General features: G+C 37.6%; 1 protein-coding gene and 1 pseudogene across 1 annotated transcript; both read right to left on the bottom strand.

Moving 5' to 3' along the window:
- Positions 1 to 10,223: 10,223 nt before the first annotated feature.
- On the bottom strand, positions 10,224 to 10,736 carry LOC148999138 (toll/interleukin-1 receptor-like protein). The gene has a single exon (XM_089141436.1). It carries the CDS (start codon positions 10,734 to 10,736, stop codon positions 10,224 to 10,226), a length of 513 nt encoding a protein of 170 aa, XP_088997562.1.
- A 2,428-nt stretch (positions 10,737 to 13,164) lies between these two features.
- LOC148999137 (toll/interleukin-1 receptor-like protein pseudogene) lies at positions 13,165 to 13,671 on the bottom strand (annotated as a pseudogene).
- Between the last annotated feature and the right edge of the window lie 11,167 nt (positions 13,672 to 24,838).

Raw genomic sequence — 24,838 nt, 5'->3', positions numbered from 1 at the left:
GAAGAGTTGCTCGAGCCATCAACATGCAAAGTCCATAACTCTGGACCGGGTGAATTTTCAACTCCCGAACTAGGCATGCTATTCTCAAGAATAAAGTCGGCCAGAACTTGTCCCTTTATGGCTGGACGAGTTCTGTACTCAATTTGATATTCGCTTAACTCAATAGCCCATGTGACCATTCTTCCGGCTAAGTCTGGTTTCTGTAGTATTTTCTTCAACGGGAAGTTGGTCAAGACTACAATTGGATGAGCTTGGAAGTATGGTCTGAGTTTCCGAGATGCGATTACAAGTGCTAAGGCTTGTTTATCCACATCCGGATATCGTGTCTTGGCATCTATTAAAACATGACTTATGAAATAGATAGGGTTTTGTGAAGTACCTTCTTCTTTTACTAAGACCGCGCTTACTGCCGCTAGAGAAATGGCTAAGTATGTGAATAATTGTTCTCCCGTTGAAGGTCGGGCTAAGAGAGGTGGAGTCCCGAGCTTCTCCTTCAACTTCTCGAACGCTTTCTGACATTCATCGGTCCATAAGGTATCCTTTGCCTTCTCGAGCTCTTTAAGAGCTTTGAAGAAAGGCAAACATTTCTCACCCGATCGTGAGATAAATCTGTTTAAGGCTGCTACTCTTCCAGTTAGGCATTGGATGTCTTTAACCGTCCTTGGTGACTCCATCTCGAGCAAGGCTTTGATTTTCTCCGGGTTTGCCTCAATTCCTCGTTGGGATACCATAAACCCAAGGAATTTTCCGGAAGAAACTCCAAAAGCACATTTCTCCGGATTTAGCCTCATCTGGTATGTTCTCAAAGTATCAAAGACTTCTTCAAGATCTTCCAGATGACTTCTTCGGACGATACTCTTTATGAGCATATCATCCACATATACTTCCATATTTCTTCCTATTTGGTCTTTGAAGACTTTGTTTCCCATTCTTTGATAAGTGGCCCCAGCATTCTTCAATCCGAAGGGCATTACTTTATAAAAGTAACTTTCTCGATCCGTCATGAAGGCCGTATCCCTTTCGTCCTTGGGATTCATCATAATCTGATTGTATCCCGAGTAAGCATCCATGAAGCTCAATACTTCATGTCATGCTGTGGCGTCGATCAAAAGGTCGATCCGGGGAAGTGGATAGCAATCCTTGGGGCATGCCTTATTCAAATCTGTGTAATCCGTACACATTCTCCATTTGCCATTAGCTTTCTTCACCATTACTACATTCGCCAACCAAGTTGGGCATTCTATTGGTTTTATGAAACCCGATTGCTCTAGTTTCTCCACTTCGGTTCTGATGGCAGCATGTTTCTCGAGCGAAAAATTCCTTCTTTTTTGGATCATTGGAATTGCATCGTCCCTGATCCATAAGCTATGTTCTGCAACTCTTCGATCTATTCCGGGCATATCTTCGACCGACCATGCGAATACATCTAGGTTGTTCCGGAGAAACTCGATCAATTCTTCCTTGAATTCTTTAGGTTGTTCCGAACCGATCATAGTCCCTCTCTCGGGAAGATCCGGATGAAGTTGAATTCGCTCAAGTTTTTCGACTGGTTCGGCTCTTTGCATAGCTTCTTCATCCCGGTCATCCCGAATTTCAATACTCATTGTATTGCCCGATCTCTCGGCCTTTTTGACTTTCTTAAGATAATTCACATAACATTGTCTGGAGAGTCGCTGATCAGAAGAGCACTCCCCGACTCCCGCTGTGGTTGGAAACTTCAACTTCATATGTGTTGGAGAAACCACCGCCCCTAAGGCATTGAGAGTTGGCCTCCCGAGTAAGACGTTGTAAGCTGAAAGGTCCCGAACCACCATGAATGTTGCTTGGACGACTGCATCCCGAGGGGAGGTCCCGATCCTTAGATCCAATTGGATGGTCCCTTCGGATATGGTGGACGACCCGGCGAACCCATATAAGTAAGTCCCGCATGGAGTCATCATCTCGTCCTCAAACTTCAATTTCTTAAATGCTTCATAAGATAGTAAGTTGGCGGAAGATCCCGTGTCCACAAGAACTCGGTGAACTTCACGATTTGCCAACTTCACTTTGATAACTATAGCATCGTCGTGAGAAGTGACGCCCTTGAGATCTTCGTCGGTGAAGGTTATTGGATCTGGGCATAAGTCATTTCTTCGTTTTCTCGGCAACTGCATCGATCCAACGAACCGTGCCTTTTGCTTCGCCTTCTTAATGGATTCTTCCGTTGGATTTCCCAAAACAATGTAAATGGGGGAAAATTCCCGAGTGTCGGGTTTCTTCTCGGGATTCTTATCTACCCTCTCGGGACTTTTGGATCTGAGTCTTTTTGTTGATCTAGGTGGGGACTTCTCTCGATCTTGTCGGCTCTTCTGAAGATATTTTTCAAGATGCCCTGCTTGGATGAGTTTCTCGATCTCGACCTTGAGATTTCTGCACTCATCCGTATGGTGGCTGTAGTCTTTGTGAAAGCGGCAATATTTCATCATATTCCTATCTTCGGGTTGGGCTCTTATCTTACCCGGCCATTTCAAGTTTTCTTTATCTCTGATCTGTAACAAATTTCTGGACCTCTTAGTATTAAGAGGTGTAAAGTCCCCATTGGCGAATCTTTCTTTCCAACCTCCCTTTTTATCATCTTTCGCCTGAGCATTTGAATTCTGACCTCTTTCTCCATAATTCTTCTTTTCCTTCATCCCTCTTGTGGACTCTTCTCGGGCTTCGATAACTTCTGCAACCGTTGCTTGCTTTTGGCATTTCTTAAGAAGTGCTCCATAAGTCCTCGGCTTATCTTGGAGCAATACCTCAAGTAAACGTCTTTGGGTTATTCCACTCCATAGCGCATTGTACGCTACTGTATCATCCAATTCTTCAACTTCAATAGCCACTTTATCAAATCTAAGAAGATAGTCCCGAACAGACTCATTCGGTTTCTGCCTTATGGCAAAAAGGCTATCTACTGTCTTCTTACTCCCGATGCAACTTCGGAACCGGGCAATAAATTTTCTCCCGAGTTCTCGAAAGTTTTGGATGGATCTTGGCGGTAGGCTAGAAAACCATTTTATCGCCGGGCCTTTGAGAGATGCCGGGAAGGTTCGACACAATAGCTCATCTTCTCGGCCAATAACAGCCATGACAGATTTAAAATAACTAATATGTTCTCGAGGATTGGACTTACCTTCATAGGGAATAAATGTCGGCATGATAAAGTTCGGTGGAAGAGGTGCTCTCATAACTTCTTCTGAGAAGGGTTCTCTGTCAACCACGTCATAGTCGTCATCCAGGTCCCGATCATCAAGCCGTCTCTCCATGGCATCTAATCTTCTCCCGAGACCATGAGCCTCTTGACGCTCTTGAGGAGACCGAACACTTCCGAGATCAGAATATTGGGAAGTTGGTCCATGAGAAGATCCATACTGACTAACCGTCCCTCTCGGGTCATTAGATCTAGAATGGACTCTTCCGTGGCTTTCGCCTTCTTGTTCCCGAACTCTTTCATTTCTGCGCTCCCTTCTGGGTAAGTCCCGAGTCTGTCTAAGCCCAGCCAAACGATCGAAAACACTTCCCCTCGTCCGATCTCCTCGGGGAAGTGGTTCTTCAATACGAACTCCTTGAGATCTTTCTCCAACTCATTCGGCTGGTCGTCTTGGTATTCTGGGATTTCTCCTTTCTTCATTCACCGGACGTTGCCTATCCCGAGTCTGACGGACGGCTTCACACCTTCATCCCTCTTGGGAATTTTTGGGGGGTCCGGATGGTACCCCGATTTGATGGACTAAGCCTCGAACAACTCCTTGGAGTTCCAACATTTTTTGTTGGACTTCTCTTTGCATATTCTGCAAATCGGCCACTGTCATTGGAATTGGAGGTTGACTCGAACTGCCTTCTCCAAATGGAGTTGGAATAGTTAACGGGGGATTCTCCGGAACTCCTTCTTGACCTTCCTCTGGAATAGGAATTTGTCGATCTAGAGAAGGGAGAGTTTGTTCTTCAACACGTCTGTTTTCTGTCTCCCTTTCTCTCGCTCGAGTGAGAATTTGAGAACTTGTCACCGGAGGTGTGGTACGTCTCGCCATGACTTTCTGTGATGTTTCCCACGAAGGGCGCCAATTTGTTGCGTCTAGAACTTCTTCGAGAGCCGGATATTGGGATGACCACCTTAAGAGCTCTCCAACCAAGTTGGAATAACTGGTATGCCTGCACACACAAAGAAAGCAAGAACGGTCCGGCCTAGTTTTGGCCGGGGAACCGCCTCCGACGCTCAAGTCAGCCTAGGCAACAATAATGGTTCTTGAGAGAGTTCTCAAGAACGTAATGAGTAAGTACTCAGATGAAAGTTCTCGTACCTTTCTCCATGTAGGAGGTGGGTTTATACAGAGGTTACCTGGAGGCGGCGATTCCTTAAGTTCCGGATCGATAGCTGAGGAGTGAGTGGAGTAGTGGAATAACGACTCCTTCTTTGTCGAACCTAATAGTGCCGTTATGCTGACTCACCTCCCCAATTCTCGGAATAGATATGCTCAGTGTTTATGCGTAACTAACTCTTCTTGACTTGGTCAAGAGAGTCTTCTGAGAAATGCTAGAGTTGGATATAGATATATATTTTTTCCAAGTGTGGCACTCGGGACCCTTCTCCAAGGAAGAAATGAGCCTGCCCAAGAGGGAGGTTTCTCTCCCGAATGAGGCCCTCGGGACCTTCTTCAAGGATGAGGTGAGCCATCCCACATGGGAGGTGTCTCTCCCGAATGAGGACCTCGGGACCTTCTTCAAGGAAGAAATCAGACAGCCCAAAGGGGTGCATCTGTCCCGAGTGAGGCACTCGGGACCCTTCTCCTAGGAAGAAATCAGACAGACAACCCAAAGGGGTGCATCTGTCCCGAGTGAGGCACTCGGGACCCTTCTCCTAGGAAGAAATCAGACAGACAACCCAAAGGGGTGCATCTGTCCCGAGTGAGGCACTCGGGACCCTTTATGAGGGAAGAGATGCACCAGCCCGAGGGAGGTGTATCTCTCCCGAGGGGGGGACTCGGGACCTTAGTTCCCCACAACAAATACTAACTAAAATAGTAATTTTTTCATCTTTTGGAGATTTTTAACCCTAAAACTAACTCTACGGACACTATTAGGCAACCATTGTCCATATTTTTTTTCATTGCTTTCATGGTTGTCTAATGTATCGGTCTTATATTAGTTTTAAAGGTAAAAATATCCAAAGGGGATATATAGTCACTATTGTGGTTAGTCTTGTAAACTTAAAGTTAATCTAGTTTGTTAATTGAAACATGAAGTGACTACTTTTGTAAAGAGACACCTAATAATAGCAAATCATGTGATTATTCTTTAAATTTTTTATCATCAAGGGTGCTGAAATTGAAATTTGGCATGTTCAGAAGTTTACGCAGTTGTTTAGTTTCTCTTTGGTCCCACCATTGCCCAAGTGTTGAAGACCAAAGCGTCCATGTCCTTCCATATCTCACTGCTCTTTATTGAATCAAGTTTCAAAACCCGGCCAATTTTTCCTTCTTCGATGTCTACCAAGTAATGAGATAACATTAACTGTGTAATGATACATTGAAGTCTTTGCAAATTTATTTGTTAGGTACTCGATGGATACACCAAAAAGTCTAAGACGTGTATGAAATGTATTTAAATCAAGTTCTTTAACCTATCTCATATTCAACAAACGAAACACCATTACACACTAATTCTTCACAAGGTTGAACATATCGTAAGATTTATAATTGTTGCATGTATTAGGTGCTTTATAGTCTTTTCAGTCTTTTATGGAATATGGGTGTCTTATTTAAGAATTAACATAATCTTTGTCCATATCATTCATTCCATTATAATCCACAAAATTTGTAACCAATATGAATCACTTGATGTAAACAAAAAACTTAAGAGACATGTCCTTTTTATTTACAAGACTAAGAATCAATGACATAAGAATCATGAGACTGAATCAAAAACACATTAGTGTTCTAAAATGAAGATGTTCTATTCTAGTTATGGTGAGGATGATTGCAAGTTTGCAACCCAACCTAGGTGGGTCTTTTTCTTTTAGCAGCTTGTTTTTCGTTCTCTCTCCTTCCCCACCTTTCATCTTTAAAATCCCAATGTGTTTAAACCGGATTTTGCTTGGGAGCAGTTCCTACGTGGCACTGCTCCAAGCAGCGTACGGTGAGGATTAAATCTTGGTTTTTCATTAAATCCTCACTGTAGATATTACCCATGTGCAACATTAAGTGGTAGTCACTCGGTTTACTTGCTTTAACCCGAACCAATTCGGTTCAAACCAAACGAAATATTAAAAATAAAAATCTTCTTTCCTGTTTCCTCCCAACCAAAATCAAGACTCTTTGGATCAGTTCATCTGTGTTCGGGCGGGAAGTCGAAGAGACTCTGCAAATCAATCGTTCTTCATCCCAACTGCTGAACTCTCCAACATTGCAGGTTCTCCTCATTTTTCTTTTAGATTTTCTCTTTCAATCTCCCTCTTTCAAAATCACGACTGTTCGGATCATTTCATGTTCTGGCGGAAGTCGAAGAGACTCTGCTGCATTTTACTAAGCGAGGTTGGGTGCCATCCACCTACAAATCAATGGTTCTTCATCCCAACTGCTGAACTCTCCAACATTGCAGGTTCTCCTCATTTTTCTTTCAGATTTTCTCTTTCAAAATCACGACTGTTCGGATCATTTCATCTGTGTTCGGGCGGGAAGTCGAAGAGACTCTGCTGCATTTCTTGAGTGAAGCTGGGTGCCATCCACTTGCAAATCAATCGTTCTTCACCCCAACTCCTGAACTCCCCAACATTGCAGTTTCTCATCATTTTTCTTTCAAATTTTCTCTTTCAATCTCCCTCTTTCAAAATCATGACTGTCCGGATCATTTCATCTGTGTTCGGGCGGAAAGTCGAAGAGACTCTGCTGCATTTTACTGAGCGAGGTGCCATCCACCTACAAATCAATCGTTCTTCATCCCAACTGCTGAACTCTCCAACATTGTAGGTTCTCCTCATTTTTCTTTTAAATTTTCTCTTTCAATCTTCCTCTTTTTTGTTTTTGCGGTTTAGATTGCAACTAGAAAGTGATTGTTTTGATCGTCGTCAATGCAGAATCGTTGAAAGTTTCAGGGATTTCAATTTTTTTGTCAAGAATTTCAGCTTCTTTTCGGCTCTCTTCTTTGATTTTATCTCTGCTTTTAGTTGTCTTTCCAGCTCTATTAACTGCAGACAGAGAACCAATCAAGTAAGGAAGACTCAAATCAAATAAACAATGAAATGCTGCAGCATTATATTGGTAATTATAGTCAAATTCCAGCATAAATTCTACAAATTAAAACTAAAGATTGAAAGGCGATATAAACCTTGTTCTGCATCAGCTCTGCTTCTTCTTTAGCAACCCTTGAAGCCCTTCTCTCTACAAGCAATCTTCCTCTTAGGCACTCTACAGTCCTCAGATCGTTCTCTCCTTCCACATTCTTTTCCCTGAGAGAAAACCCACAACAAAGAGGTGATAGTAAAACCAAAGAAAAAAAATTGTAATAATAAATTTCTGAGTTACATAAGAAACCCACCTCCATTTCTTCCCTGCATTATCACAGGTGAGTATATACCCACAGTCTAAGAAGTGATTGTTTTGATCGTCGGCAATACGAAACCCCTATACGAACAGAAATAAACCTGATTGAGCACCTCTGTGTCAAACCGTCTGAAAGCTGTCAAAGATTCCAAGCTCTCAGTAGTCAGATCTCTGTGTCGCTTGCAGTCGCGTTCAAGATCGAAAGAGGAAGATGAGAGGTAAAGGGGGTTTTGAAGCATGGTTCGAATCGGTTCGGTCAGTTCGCTGGTTCGTTCACCATCTGGTTTACCTTATAAAACCGCCTCAGAGTCACTTAAGTGCATGAATTTTGCATGTGGATAAATAGAACGGTGAAGATTCATGAATCTGACCAAGATTTAATCCTCACCATACGCTGCTTGGAGCAGTGCCACGTAGGAACTGCTCCCAAGCAAAATCCTGGGAAAACAAAGAAAAACGGGGCCGGGCAGTTATGGTTTGGGTTGTGGAGGATTAGAAGAAGAATAGATAGGGTTGTGGCTGGTTTAAACGGATTTTGCTTGGGAGCAGTTCCTACGTGGCACTGCTCCAAGCAACGTACGGTGAGGATTAAATCTTGGTTTTTCATTAAATCCTCACTGTAGATATTACCCATGTGCAACATTAAGTGGTAGTCACTCGGTTTACTTGCTTTAACCCGGACCAATTCGGTTCAAACCAAACGAAATATTAAAAATAAAAATCTTCTTTCCTGTTTCCTCCCAACCAAAATCAAGACTGTTTGGATCAGTTCATCTGTGTTCGGGCGGGAAGTCGAAGAGACTCTGCAAATCAATCGTTCTTCATCCCAACTGCTGAACTCTCCAACATTGCAGGTTCTCCTCATTTTTCTTTTAGATTTTCTCTTTCAATCTCCCTCTTTCAAAATCACGACTGTTCGGATCATTTCATGTTCTGGCGGAAGTCGAAGAGACTCTGCTACATTTTACTAAGCGAGGCTGGGTGCCATCCACCTGCAAATCAATGGTTCTTCATCCCAACTGCTGAACTCTCCAACATTGCAGGTTCTCCTCATTTTTCTTTCAGATTTTCTCTTTCAAAATCACGACTGTTCGGATCATTTCATCTGTGTTCGGGCGGGAAGTCGAAGAGACTCTGCTGCATTTTACTGAGTGAAGCTGGGTGCCATCCACTTGCAAATCAATCGTTCTTCACCCCAACTCCTGAACTCCCCAACATTGCAGTTTCTCATCATTTTTCTTTCAGATTTTCTCTTTCAATCTCCCTCTTTCAAAATCATGACTGTCCGGATCATTTCATCTGTGTTCGGGCGGAAAGTCGAAGAGACTCTGCTGCATTTTACTGAGAGAGGTGCCATCCACCTACAAATCAATCGTTCTTCATCCCAACTGCTGAACTCTCCAACATTGTAGGTTCTCCTCATTTTTCTTTTAAATTTTCTCTTTCAATCTTCCTCTTTTTTGTTTTTGCGGTTTAGATTGCAACTAGAAAGTGATTGTTTTGATCGTCGTCAATGCAGAATCGTTGAAAGTTTCAGGGATTTCAATTTTTTTGTCAAGAATTTCAGCTTCTTTTCTGCTCTCTTCTTTGATTTTATCTCTGCTTTTAGTTGTCTTTCCAGCTCTATTAACTGCAGACAGAGAACCAATCAAGTAAGGAAGACTCAAATCAAATAAACAATGAAATGCTGCAGCATTATATTGGTAATTATAGTCAAATTCCAGCATAAATTCTACAAATTAAAACTAAAGATTGAAAGGCGATATAAACCTTGTTCTGCATCAGCTCTGCTTCTTCTTTAGCAACCCTTGAAGCCCTTCTCTCTACAAGCAATCTTCCTCTTAGGCACTCTACAGTCCTCAGATCGTTCTCTCCTTCCACATTCTTTTCCCTGAGAGAAAACCCACAACAAAGAGGTGATAGTAAAACCAAAGAAAAAAAATTGTAATAATAAATTTCTGAGTTACATAAGAAACCCACCTCCATTTCTTCCCTGCATTATCACAGGTGAGTATATACCCACAGTATAAGAAGTGATTGTTTTGATCGTCGGCAATACAGAAAACCCCTATACGAACGAAATAAACCTGATTGAGCACCTCTGTGTCAAACCGTCTGAAAGCTGTCAAAGATTCCAAGCTCTCAGTAGTCAGATCTCTGTGTCGCTTGCAGTCGCGTTCAAGATCGAAAGAGGAAGATGAGAGGTAAAGGGGGTTTTGAAGCATGGTTCGAATCGGTTCGGTCAGTTCGCTGGTTCGTTCACCATCTGGTTTACCTTATAAAACCGCCTCAGAGTCACTTAAGTGCATGAATTTTGCATGTGGATAAATAGAATGGTGAAGATTCATGAATCTGACCAAGATTTAATCCTCACCATACGCTGCTTGGAGCAGTGCCACGTAGGAACTGCTCCCAAGCAAAATCCCAACTTTGAAACACTAGTATCTATTAATCTTCTACCATAATAGACTAATCCCTTTCCCTTATCTTTGCTGTCAATTCATGGTCGAATTTTACAATTCAAACATAGTTTCACTGCCACGACTCTATTCTCCTTTTTTTTGCAGGGGCCAAAAGTTCACTAATGTCTTTATCTCTAGCAAAGCATTTCTGGATTCTTTTAGTCATAAAAACAAGAATGTTTTAAAGGCAGGAAGGAAGTAATTACCCGTCAGGGACAGGAATGTCCTTCAAGCTCAATCCACGGAGTCCACATGCTTTTCTTAGAGCTCTTCTCCAGTTGTCCACCATCTCTGGCTCGAACAACTCTTCGTGTAGGCGAAAAGGCTCTTCAAAACACCCCTTTTGACGCTTTAAGTCCGATATATCGACACCCATGAGAAAAACAGGAATTACATGTTGGCCAATCTTTTCTCTGCATTCCATTATCAAGGCATTCTCTTCAAGGCACCTACTTGAAGAAGCATAGTTCCTGGAATAGATAATGATGGCGATTCTTAATTCTGTGATTCCCTTCACGAGCGTCGGAGAGAGACGCTCTCCTCTTTCCATGTTTCCGTCGTCGTTGAACGTTTTGATGTTGGCTCTCTCCAGTGAAGCCTGTAGTTTACTTGCAAAATTACTCCCAGCTGATTCTCCTTCTTCGTAACTCAAATATACACTGTAATTCCATCGAGGAGAAGCGAAAAACCACGGAATCAAGGTGCGAGGTGCCATCGATCTGAAGCAGAGTCGTCTTAGATCTTTGATCGGAAGAGGAGAGTCGCAACCACTTAGTTCTGTTTTGTCAAAGTTACGTCTTCTTGACGGGGTCGGAAGTTGCTTGGAAGCTGCGCAATGCACTGTGCTGCGAACGGTCGGTCTCAACCGGAATTCCTACCTTAGACCGTTCATTTTCAAAAACAGTGTTTTGCGCGTTAGGCAACCCTAAACCATTGCAGGGACCTGAATTCTAAATCCAAATATTATCCAACCCCTTCCAAGGCTTAAGAACATTCAACCAAAGTCCTATTTTGCTGCAAACACATAGCTGTTTTAGTGGTTGAAACCAACATCTCTTAGTGAAGTTCTCGTGGGTTTGATTCTTGCTGAGGCATATTAATATCTCAATCCGGCCTCCGGCTTCATAAAGCCCCTTTGAACAAATAAAATAGTCCTATTTTGCTAGGGTTCTTTCAAACTCGACCCTTCCTGATTACGGTTATGTAAGTCGGAGTGATGGACTAGCTCTAAACTTAACCCTGATGTTTTACCATGGACTAACTCTTATCTTAACTTAGGCTCTTTTTTGTATGAATTCTTATTTTCTATTATGCCTATTAAAAGAAATAAGTAGAAGAATTCATTATTGGCAAATAATGAAAAAAGGTTTTGGTGAATTTTGTCGAAAATTAATTGTGGAATGAAAAATAAGTTTGGTGTCAAAATAAAAATTGTTAGAAAATAATAGTGAGCAAGTGATAAAAGAAGGAAAAAGTATGGTTTTTATAAAAAAATAAATAAAAATAAATGTGTATTGATTATTTTTACTCCATCTTAACTATAAAATTTTAAATAAACTTGTGCATAAATGAAGAAAATGAAATTCTCACCATAATCCATAATAGACAAAAAAAATTTATTATGAATTTTGGAAGTTTTTCTATTAGTTTAAATAAAAATAAAACTGATAATAGATGCTAAACAACTTAAAATCATGAAAAAAACCTCATAATTGAGAATGATAATTGATAAAAAAAAGAGCCTTAGTCTTGATATTTAGCTATTCTTTACTAATTAAACATGCCTACATGATCTGTTCTATTACTTCTCTATGAAAACAAAATAACAAGTAAATTTGCCAGCCATAATTATATTTTACCAAATAATTAACTATTGATATGTTAATTTTAGAAACAAATGAATATTACTCCTTCATAAATAGTTTTTAAACTTTTCATATTACAAAACCCAATGATTGGAGTAAGTGAATTTACTTTCTATTCATTTATTTATTTACATCTATAGACCACCAATAAAATTATTGTGGAGTCACTAGCAGATTCACATCCTCTACAATTCTCACTCTTTGCAATTTTCTATAATTCTTATTTAGAATTGTGTAGCAGTTAATTATCTAAGGGTCAAAATTAGAATTCAATTATGAACTAAATCTAATAAATTCATAAAATTAAGCCTCCATAAAAAAGGAGAGACAAAATTATGAGAAATTTTAGAGATTTTAATTCTTAGTTGGATTTTAATTGTGACGTTTGGATGAGTAACTATCACATGTTGCAATTCTATATAGGAATTACAGGTAATTACAAGAGATAGGAATTATAAAGGATGTGAATCCGTGGTCTCTTTAGTTACTTGAATTGGATTATAGTCATGGTAGTGTGTCCGCGACATGTCGCTGGGGTGACGATACCTCCCAGCGACATGATACAAACAACTTATCGTCGAAATATCGCGATAAATTTCGAAAATATCAAAAATTTAAAAATATCTAAAATGTCGAAGAGAGAGGGGAAAAAGATGTCGGTTATGTCTCTCCATATACCACACCGCAGATCGAAGAGAGATTCTGAGAGAGGGGAAGAAACTATGACGGTGACGGGAAAAACGATGGTGGTGACCGGTGATGGAAACCATGGCGGTGACCAGTGACGATTATGGAGTCTGAGATGTAAAGAAAAATCTTGTGCTCTCTCATCTCTACGATCTCTTTGCTGCTCTCATCTCTGCGATCTCTACCGTTCTCTCTCTCCTGCAAACTCACGCCTGCAACCGAAAATTGCCCTTCTAACTGGGGTTTCCATGGTAAGGATCGATAGAAAGAGCAACGACTTAGGCTTTGATTTCGGCCGACATATCGCGATATGTCGCCATGTTGGTGGTTTTGCCAGCCACCGACATGGCGACATAGAACGATCATTCGGTCCTTGATTAGAGTATTACCCGTTTACCAGCTTGTGTAAAGTCAGGTTAAACTTCGGCTGGACTTAAAAAGACAGTCTTTTCTACTTAAAAGGTCCCAAAAAAATTTAAATTAAAAAAAAAAAGAAAAGGCAAAAAAAAAAAAAGAAGAATAAGCAAGCAAGCAAGAAGATGAAGAAGCAAGCAAGAAAGAAAGAAGAAGAAGCGCGTAGGTGGTAGGTAATTACCCAGGAACATCTTCTAAACTCCAGCCGCGGAGTTGACCGGCTGCTTTAAGCGCTGACCTCCACCTCTCCGCCGTGTCTCGGCCGGAGTATTCTTCCTGCGACCCAAAAGGCTCTCCAAAGCTTCCCTCCAGGCACTGCACGTCCAATGGATCGAAACCGTCGAGGAAAACTGGAAAGACCTTGAGCTCATGGTTTTCCCAGCGTTCCATGATCAGGGCGAGTTCTTCTAAACACCATCTCGAATTAGCATAGTTCCTTGAAAATATGATAATGGCGAATCTGGATTCCTTGATCGCCTTTTCGAGCGCTCCAGCGATCTCCTGTCCTATTTTAATTTTCTCATCGTCTTTGAATGTTTCAATCCCTTTTAAGGCCAGGGCTGCGTAGAGTTTACTCGTGAAGTTGTGCCGAGTGTCCACTCCTCTAAAACTCAAGAACACATCAGGCCGTGAAAAGGCGGAGGATGAGAATGAAGCAGACGGGACATCACTGCAGGCAGCCATCGATCGTCAGGAGAGCAGATTAGTTGCAGTGATTACTTTGTTCCGAAGAAGGAAAGTGCAAAAGCTGCTACCGAATCAAGAACGATGAGCCATTGATTCAACGACGACGCGACTTCTTTGCTTGTTTCCGTATGCTGTTTTTTCACTTCATTTTTTTTTTGGGAGAAACAAAATTACTCGGCAACTTCGTGCCATTTTAACTAAACTTTATTCGGTCTTTTTTTTTTTTTTTTGGCTGTGTGGTTATAAAAATATAATTTATTGAGGGAACAAAACCAAGGACACAGGGAAACAAAGAGACTTGTTAAGAAATAGCACCTAATTGCAACGAAAATATACACAAGAAAGAAAGAACTATACAAGACACCAGATATACTTGGCTCGGTCGAATGACCTACATCAAGGATGAGCAGTGAACTCATCAAGCCATACAACAATCCAATAGCAAAGCAAGGTTACAGCCCTAAGATCTTAAGGTAAGAACTCTATACATGGACCAAGAGAGAAAACAACAAGACTAAGGAATGATTACACTTGAAACCGTAGACAACCGAAGCTTATTCTCCCTTCTTGCGCAGAGCCAAGAACACCACAACACCAGTGCCTTCAATGCAACAATAGCAGATGCTATTCAACCACCATGATAGCATCGCCCAAGAAGAAGATGAAGAACTAGGGCTTAATCGAAACACCACTCGCACCAAAGAGCAAGAACTAAACCTGTAAATGGATGGCCGAAATCCGCCTCCAAATTGGCATTCATATTCGTTTAAGGGTATCCGTATCTGAAATTTTTCTTACCGGAAAATATTCGTATCCGTCCGCTAAGCAACCGGATTCGGATTCGGATAATTGCTTATCGGATAGGATAATATCCAATTTATCCGGATAGAATAAAGTATTTAACATTTTTTCTTTAAAAATAGATGATAATCGGATTCGGATAGCGGTATTTGGTAATCGGAAATTAAAATTTTATAATGAAAAATGTAAAAAAGTGACAATTATCAATCAATAATCGGATATTTTATCGGATCGGATTATTATCGGATATCCGATAAAGTTTTGGATTCGAATTCGGATGCCTTCTCTAAATTTTTGCTGGATTCGGATTCGGATTCGGATACACCGATTCGGATACTGGTGTATCCGAGCAGAATCCGGTCCATTTACAGGTCTAGCAAGAACCAGAGAGAAAGAAGAAGAGAGAGAGAGAGAGAGAGAGAGAGAGAGAGAGAGAGAGAGAGAGAGAGAGAGAGAGAGTGACTCGTATGAGAATGATACGATAACCCTAAACCCCCCAAAAATCCATAGTAAACACATAATAGGGTTGAAAAGACTAATATGCCCCTCTAACAAATACATAAGACATACTTAGTTCTAGGGAAAGGCAAAATGACAAATATATCTCTGTTTACATATACAACATTCTCCACTTTGACTCTACTATTTTGACATTACATGCACCTGAGAGTCAACACAAACTCATCAAATAAATATAAAAAATATAAAACAAACTATAGAGATAATAACTTTAACATTGCCCAAAGCAGACTTAAACTTATTAACAGGTACTACTTTGGTCATCATATCTGCAGGGTTAATAGAAGTATATATTTTACACACATCAATGAGACCCTTAGCAATTATATCTCTAATGAAGTGCAATTTTACATCAATATGCTTTGTTCTTTCATGAAACACACTATTCCTAGCAAGATACAAATCACTTTGGGAATCACAATAAATAAGAGAATGCAAATCATGAAAATCAAGCTCCCCAAAAAGCCCCTTAAGCCACATGCATTCCTTAACAGCTTTAGACAAGGCAATATATTCAGCCTCAGTGGTTGAAAGTGCCACCACATGTTGGAGTGTGAACTTCCAACTCATCAGATTCCCACCAATAGTAAACAAGTACCCAGTTATGGATCTTCTTTTATCCAAATCAACAGCGAAAATCGAGTCACAATACCCAATAATGCTAAGCTTATTAACATTAGAATTATCATGAACAATCTTATAAGATGCAGAATTTTTCAGATATCTTAACAACCACATAACTGCATCCTAGTGTGAATCACATGGCCTACTCATGTATCTACAAATAAAACCAACTGAATAAGCAATATCAGGCCTACAACAAACCATAACATACATGAGACTACCAACACATTCTTGATATGATCTATCAGTTACAGCAGCATTAGAATCTATTCTAAGCTTAAAATGAGCACCAAGAGGAGTCTTAACAGTTATAATATTATCATTTCCAAACTTGTTAATAAGTTTATGAATATAACCAACTTGAGACAAGGTCAAAACACCACTAGGCCTATCCCTATGAATATCAATGCCAAGAATTCTTTTAGCAGGCCCTAAATCTTTCATTTCAAATTCAGATTTCAACATAAACTTAAGTTTACAAATCTGAAATTTATCCTTTGATGCAATAAGCATGTCATCAACATAAAGCAAGAGATAAATGAAAGAATTAGGACTAAACTCACAATAATAAATACAATTATGATAATAGCTTCTCTTGTACCTATTCTTGAGCATAAATTCATCAAATCTTTTATACCATTGCCTATGTGATTGTTTTAAACCATAGGATATCTTTAATAACAAACAGACCTTATTCTCACTCCCCTTAACAACAAAGCCCTCAAGCTGAACCATATATATTTGCTCATCCAACTTACCATTCAAGAATGCAGTTTTAACATCAAATTGTTCAAGTTCAAAATCAAAGATAACAACAAGGGCAATAAGCACTCTAATAAAAATATGTTTCACAATAGGTGAAAACACTTCATTATAATCTATTCCCTCAATTTGAGAATAACCCTTAGCTACTAGTCTAGCCTTATATCTAGGTTGTTTTACACCAGGAATACCAGCCTTAAATTTAAAAACCCATTTACAACCAATTAGCTTCTTTCCTTTGGGTTTATAATCTGGTAACTCAAATCAAAGTTAATATCAGATTATAAACACAAACTAAACATCAATTTCATATATCTAAGTTGTTTAACATAAAAGCCCCAAACTGTTTTCAAGAAACATAACAGCCAAACCACTTTTCAAGTTAGTCCTCAAAATTAAGTCTCAATTTCAAGCAATAAACAGGGGATTTCATATGTAAACAATTAGACATATATACAAAAGCCCTAAACCAATTTTAGTAATCCCTAAATTAGGGTTTCGGTCAAAGTTAGGGTTTAAGAAGTAACAGTGACCAAACACTCAAGATGATTGCAAACGATAGCATAAACAACAAAGGTTAACCAGAGACTAGCAGAAAGACCTTCGATCGAAGTAAACAAGGTCATACAAGAGGTAACAGATCAAGTCCAGAACCTAAACTAATGCTCTGATACTAAAAACTGTTAAGAAATAGCACTTAATTGCAGTTGAAATATACACAAGAAAGAAAGAACTATACAAGACACCAGAAATACTTGGTTCGGTCGAATGACCTACATCCAAGGATGAGCAATGAACTCATCAAGCCATGCAACAATCCAATAGCAAAGCAAGGTTATAACCCTAAGATCTTGAGGTAAGAACTTTATACATGGACCAAGAGAGAAAACAACAAGACTAAAGAATGACTACACCTGAAACCGTAGACAACCGAAGCTTATTCTCCCTTCTTGCGCAGAGCCAAGAACACCATAGCACCAGTGCCTTCAATGCAACAATAGTAAATGCTATTCAACCGCCATGAGAGCATCACCCAAGAAGAAGATGAAGAACTAGGGCACAACTGAAACACCACTCGTACCAGAGAGCAAGAACTAGAGAGACAGAAGAAGAGAGAGAGTGAATCGTATGAGAATGATACGATAACCCTAAATCCCCCAAAAATACATAGTAAACACATAATAGGGTTGAAAAGACCAATCTACCCTCTAACAAATACATAAGACATACTCACTCCTAGGGAAAGGCAAAATGGCAAATATACCCCTGTTTACATATACAACAAGACTGTAACCAAGGAGAGGAATTGAAATGGGCCAATATATAGGAGACTGTAACTTTATTTCGCCATTTGGTCTAGGTAAAAAGTAAAGTTTTTTTATATAGGTCTCTTTAGTAGACTATAAACTAATGTTGGGTTTCTTTAGTGTAATATATTATGTGTGAGTCTCAACAAACTAACACCTTTAGTCTTTGTTAAACATATTCAAATTTCAAAAGTGAAGGGACCAAAATACCCCATCAGGTTTATATGTATATATACTTGTTACTAGTATCAGAGCCACGCCTTGGAAAGGATTAATGTGACTAGGGTGACTCACCCTTGTTCCGGCTTTCTCTCTGTACCCCGTGACCGTATTGTCACTATTCACCTATAAGTCCTCGAGACTATCTGTACTCATTCTGATTTACCTATGAACAATTCTCCATAAATATAAATCTAATTTTCTATAAAATTGCATGGATGTACGCTGCCGCTTGCACCTCTGTTCAAAATTTTCTTTAATATGGACGGCTTTACCTCATGATATTGTCTTTTCTTATTCTTTTGTTTATTTCTTTTTCTGTGCTGCATATGGTCGGTTCTACCGCCTATTTTCATTGCATGTATTTGTTAATATTCTCTTAGTTTTTCTGTTCATTTTTATCTATTCTTCATTTTGCTAAGTCTTTAAGTTGATCACTCTGCCTAAGGTGCATAGACTGCAATAACTCCTTGTTTCGGGCAAATGGTGTAAGTCACAGTTGCCCTATTCAAGGTATTTTCATTTTGAATCCTTAGTCTAAAAGACCCATAGATTAGAAACGAGCAAGAAGTATGTCTTTCCGTACCTTCGATGGAACTGGCAGCAGTTCTAGCAGTAATGTACTGCATGAAGAAGAAATAAACAAAGACTTTGAACAAAAAATGATAAACTCGACTCCACCTAGAATCAAAGACAGAGAAATTTATGAACAATCTTTATTCTCCTTTAAAATACTGTTAAAACTGCTGAACAAACTATTCAAATCTCCTCAAATCTTGAAGAAATTCAATTATTAAATCCTTCTTCTCTTCACCAATTAAAAAAGGAAAATTACGCTTACATCCATATTGAGTGTATTCAAATTGCCGTTAAACCTTTGCAATGTAAAGGTTTAGGCACCTCTATTCTCTTGGCCCTTCAAGACCAAAGATTCTTAGAGTTCAATGATTCTCTTCTAGATGTCATTGAGACCAGCCTTTTCCAAGGACCTATCTATTTCAACCATTTCCCTAATACCACTATAAGTTTAAGTGATAAAAATATTTTAAAATCTGTGGTAATCAATTTAAAAACCCATAAATACAACATGCTTGAAGGGCATATAATTGTAGAATTTTCTGCAGTAAAATGTAAAAAAATCCGTAGCAATAGCCTATAACTTCGGATTACATGTGCTTTAATATCCATCGTTACAGGCTGCGTCGCAAACACAGTAGCTACATATAAAATACCGCACGTACAAGATTGTCTATAGCTACGGTTTTTTAGTCACGGATGTTTCCATAGTTATATCTATAGATGCACATTGTTAGTTGCAGATGTTTCTGCATTTAACTTCTTGCTATATGTATTATAGCGACAGATGTTTCCATGGTTATATATCCTCTACCTGCAGAAAATAACTGCGGATTTTTATGCATCTACCTTATAGCTACGAAAAATATAACTACAAAAGTTCTACATCTAACTTCTAATTGCACATACTGTAGCGACGAATGATTCCACGACTATATATCCTCTGGATGCAGAAAGTATAACTGCAAATATTTTCCTAGCTAAGAAAAATATAATTGCGGATGTTCCACATCTGATTTCTAGTTACATATATTGTAGCCATGGATAGCATATGCCCTTGTATGCTGACATTTTGAGGCATTTTTAACAAATGCCAGCATAAGACGTCAACAACATTTGTTCAATAATGCCATCATAATGAGTATATTTTTTTTAATTATTTTGTATTTAATCAATCGGCTTATTTAATCGAATACAAATAATACATCTATTTCATAAGAAGCATTTTATACAAATGAAGATCTAAAGTAATGATATTGATGCTTACACAATTCTTAAATCACCTCCATTTAGGGTTCCAATAGCTATACAAAATCCCAAACATCAACATGAACATATTACCACACACCCTGTTCCAATCAAATTTCCTAAGACTACAGTAAAACTCAGGTTGCACAGCCAATACACCGTCGTTCAACTTTGATAGAGCCAAATTTCGGGGTGGGACTCTTAATTCAGCATAAGTTTGTCCAATTTCCTCCTCTTTGCTTTTGGACTACTAGGAGAAAAATTTTCTCGTGACCAACTATTACTTCTGACTAGTAACTCTAGCATACAAGGTCCAGCTCCCCCTTGGTAGTTGTGGCATTGATGGAATTGAAGCAATTGTTGCACCAACTTTAATTAAACCGTTAATCAATAACACATCTTTGATCAGTTAAAGACATTTTAACCTCTCCTGCAAAATAAAACACAAAAGCACGTCCAACCACTTAATCAAATGGCTTCCTAATAAAGGGAACTAAAACTGCAACAAGAACTTGCCGAAACCAAAACAACTCATATATTCTTTACCTTGTCTATATATGCGTGAAATAAGATAAAACCTTCTCAATGTCCATGGTTTTGCTTTATGAAATTGCCACTGACGGTGCAACCTCTAATGGCCTGTCATTTGAGAATCAATTCCTGCACTGATTTTTATACCCAATCGCCGGTCAGATATTTCCTCAATTTTATATAAATTTTTAATATAGTTTAACGAAGAGGTTAACAGAGGGATAAGAAAAAATAGAAATATACAAACTAATTGTGCTTAACCTAATTCTTGAAAGCTTCAAGCAAACTAGGAATATATATATATATATATATATATATATATATATATATATATATATATATATCATACTACTATAATAAAAGCATGTACTCTACCTTTTTCGTAAATCTTTTTCTGTCCTTTGCTGTCCTTAGAATTTTTCTAAATACCAATAATGTTGTAGTATTTGTTATTTCTTGAGTTATTTTTGCAAGGATAATTTGGACATTGTATCATGAATTATTATGAATTTATCCATAATTTTAATCCCAATTTCTCTCGTGACCTCTTTCAATCTCTCTCAAACTCTGTCGCTCTCTATATCCCTCTCCCTCTCGAACTCTCTCTGAATCTCTCTATAAATCAGCACTCTCTCTCTCTATATATACTTTTAATATTAATATCAGGATCATGTGTGATTCCTCTTTATGGTTTATCTATCTTCTGCTCGTTTTTTTTTAGTAATCAATCTTTTGCTCGTTCGAAATTTGAAATTTGAAATTTGAAATAAGTGTAAGTCTAATTACTTGATTACGTGATGCTTATTTTAGTTACATCCGCTCATTGTAGATGTGAAGCCTAGCAAAATTACATATTTGGATGGGTATTAACAGAATTAACGCCAATTAAGTATTAAAAATCAGTAATTTTGAACTTGGATTTTGGTAGGTTCTTTAGTGGATTGCAGAGGGATTCGTCTATCCGTGGTTCTTAACGCTCGTGAACAATCATGTTTCTTCTTGATTGATTTGACGACGGGAGTCCTTGCATTGCTCGTCACTGGTGAATATCTTGTTTCTAGGGCTTGATAATTTTGGGCTACTCTCCTTCATACGATGAAAGATCAGTTCTATATATGTTCTTCCTTCTTGGTGATTATTTCTCTTGTATTTTTTCCCTCTCCTGATTTCCTTGCACAATTTAAACTAATCCTAATATTCTGTACTGTATCCCTGTCGGATTTTGTTTGGAGGTGGTGCAAAGCGTTGATTTGCCAGTAATTTCTCTTTGAATCAGACACCATATTGGTTGTTTTTCCATTATGGACCTGAAACTCGAATCCCTCTTTTTTTTGGATACTTTGCTTTGCCTTCATTTAGGCGTCGCATTCCAAGGCGGCAAGGTAGCGAAGACATAAAGAAAGCAACGATTTCTTTTTGGTAAAACTCCACTTGGCAATGGTCTCTTTCTAAATCCTGAAATCGCTTACCATGGCCTCTATATTTTGAACTTTTTAATTTAATTATGAACTGGAGCACTGATTGCTTGAAAAGCTTGTTTTGTTTTATTTTGTGACTTCGTTTGTAATTTTGTCGAATCTTCCCAAATCGGATAAAGAGAGGGTTGGTGAGGTAGAGATCTCAAGCTAGAGTTAACGTCTTTTACTCCAACTATTCAATTTTAGTTAGAATTCCACAACTAAAGCTCCAATGTTTAGGTACTTTTTTTTCTTTCTTCTGGTGACCATTTAGGTACTTTTTTTCACCTACTTGAAAAAGAGGTTCCATGGAAAAGAAAAATACAAAATTAAATAATTAGTTGCTCTTAGACTTATTAGGTGCCTACATTTTAAAAATTATTGTAGAAGATGGTACAACAATTGATCTGATTGGTAATGCATTTTAGTGCTTGATATTATCTAATAATTAGTCATCCTTTGTTACAATAATAACTTATTCTAATCAAGGTTGAAGATACAAGGCAACAATTTTCCTGTTCGATAGACTTAATGATTTTCGTTTCCCTCTTAGAGAAGATTCAAGATTCAATATCCAGTGATTTTATTTTAATTTGGTTTATATAATTTCTTGTATTTGCATAAATTAATAACTTCTGAATTTATGCATTACAATTCCACAAATAATTCCATTTAGATTAATGAATCTCTTGAAGTGTTTTATTTTTTACATATGTCTTATTAAATTGCATTACTCAATTCCTTTTTCAGGGACTCAATATAACCATGTACCCTATTAGAAAGCATCTATGCATACATATGGAACTTACCTCAAGCTGTCCAACATTATCAATAATTTGTCTCACATGATCTGCCCAGCACTATTTTCAATTAAACTTTATGCGCAAAAAAGAAGGAAGAAAATGCTCATTGATGTACAAGTGATCTCCAAGATTTAAAAACTCATACTACAAGGTCAAGAGTTTGACCCTTCATAGGGTTAAGAGTGAAACCTTGCTGTATATGTATAAAGCTACCCCAGCAGGATTTAATCGAGGTACGCATAAATTTTGGCTTAAAAAAAAAAGAAAAAATTAACAACACTTTGAAAAGGTAGCAGTCACTTGACAACACTTTCTTGAAGAAGAAAAACTTCTTTACAAGTTCAAGACCAAACATCCATAAATGTGTCACTTAAATTATAAATTATTTATATGAGTGAAATTTGATTACTGAACCTGGAATTTTCAAAAGAAGAAATTTAATAAATTGTCATGCAATTTAAGAAATCTTATCACCCTTTCTAAAATTGGTAAATTTTATTGCTTTAGTTATGTTATTCTTCATTTTCTATTTTTTAAATTGAGATTCAATCTTAACAAACCAACGAATTGCCATCATTAGGAATTGATTACTCATGTTATATATTTTATTTTCTATTGGTACAAAACTCTACAATGTACAGTAAAGCATACTAGGCTCTGTTAGCACCTTTTAGATTTTATAGCCGAACTATTTCATATTTTAAAAGGATTTATGTTAAAAATAAATAACGAATAAAATAAAATAAAAAACAAAAACATATCCAAAAGAATACATAAACATCAAAAATTTTCGGTCATATATAAATATCAAAAGAATTTCAATGATGCTTGCTTTATATATCTTGTTTACTATTTGGGGTAAAGCCCCTTAAGGTAAATCATTATGCACTTGGAGTACCTCTTAGATATCAAAATCAAAAAAAATTAATACATTGAAATAAGAAAAAGAATACCTAAGCATTATAATGACACTAATGAGTTACTATTATTTAAATTAAGCAATAACCTTAAGAATTGAATAACTAATGTTATAGACATAAATTAATGACTTCGAAAGTCATAAAATAAAATGATGTTTAATATAATTATTTTCTCATTTGTTTTTTCAAATTTATAGTTGCTTCAATTTTTTTCTTTCAATTTTATCCCCATATATCACTACGTGCATTTGCACGTACGTTTTTTTACTAGTATATATATATATATATATATATATATATATATATATATATATATATATATGAAACCTTAGTATCGTTGTGTTATATTCCCAACTATTGATCTTGAAACCTTTCCACAAATTAGAGATATAGAGATCTGGTGAGAAGAGAATCCGGTCCTTTGAAAAACCCTCTTGTCAAATCCTAGATAGAAACCTAATTAATGCTTAAACTTGCTGCGAAAAAAAAAAAAAAAAAAAAAAAAAAAGAAGAAAACACAAACACAAACCATCTTTCAGTGATAGATTGTAAACCCTAACATCATCAAATTGGAGATAAATCTGATAAGTTGTAGAATACTGAGAGAGTTGTCTAACCTTTTTCGCTGGTGGAGACTCACTCTGTCGTGTTATATTTCCAGCCATTCATCTTGAAACCTTTCTACAAATTAGAGATATATAGATCTAGTGAGAAGAGAGTCTGTTCCTCTGAAATATCATGGATTGAGTTTTTTCAATCCTTAGGAAGCAGACATTTCTACATTACCTTGGATCAATCTCACGGCCTCATTGAAGAAAACCACCAAGATGAAATAGTTGCTACGATCTCCATCTTTGTTTTCAGTTACTTTCTTTTTATAAAAGTACTATAAAGGTATTAGAAGAAACCTATTTTGTGGGAAGAATTGCATTTAAGATTTTTCAATATTTAATTTAAGCGGGAAAGTGTATTTTTCGTTTTTTGGTAAGTAATGGGAAATATTCTCTTCAATATTTTGGGATTAAAAATACGTATTCCATACATTTCAATGTACATTTATTTTTTTATTAAAATAATCATGGTATACTTCTATAGTAAGAATAAATATGTTTACTACAATTTTTAACTGCAGTTTTATTTCTGTGGCTAAAAAGAAATTGTTATTGCAATTACAAATACTGCAATTATTATATAAAATATATTACTACAATTCGAAAATGCAATATTATTTTGGTAGTTAAAAAAGTCGATGTTGTTACACTTTTGATTCCGCAACATTAAGTTCCACATATTGCAGTTTTGAATACCGTAGTAAAAAGTAGTTTATATTACTATAAATTTTAGTTACACTTTTAAAACTACATTTATAAATGTATTTGTTATTACAGTTCTTACAT

Source organism: Hakea prostrata, unplaced genomic scaffold, assembly GCF_041222555.1.
Source record: "Hakea prostrata isolate BN-2017 unplaced genomic scaffold, UWA_Hpros_2 contig_35, whole genome shotgun sequence".
Lineage (NCBI taxonomy): Eukaryota > Viridiplantae > Streptophyta > Magnoliopsida > Proteales > Proteaceae > Hakea > Hakea prostrata.
This window is presented reverse-complemented; position numbering and strand designations above follow the sequence as displayed.

What these genes read in the sequence shown, in the direction of transcription:
- LOC148999138 (XM_089141436.1), bottom strand. Translation starts at nt 10,736, where the DNA reads ATGGCACCTCGCACCTTGATTCCGTGGTTTTTCGCTTCTCCTCGATGG.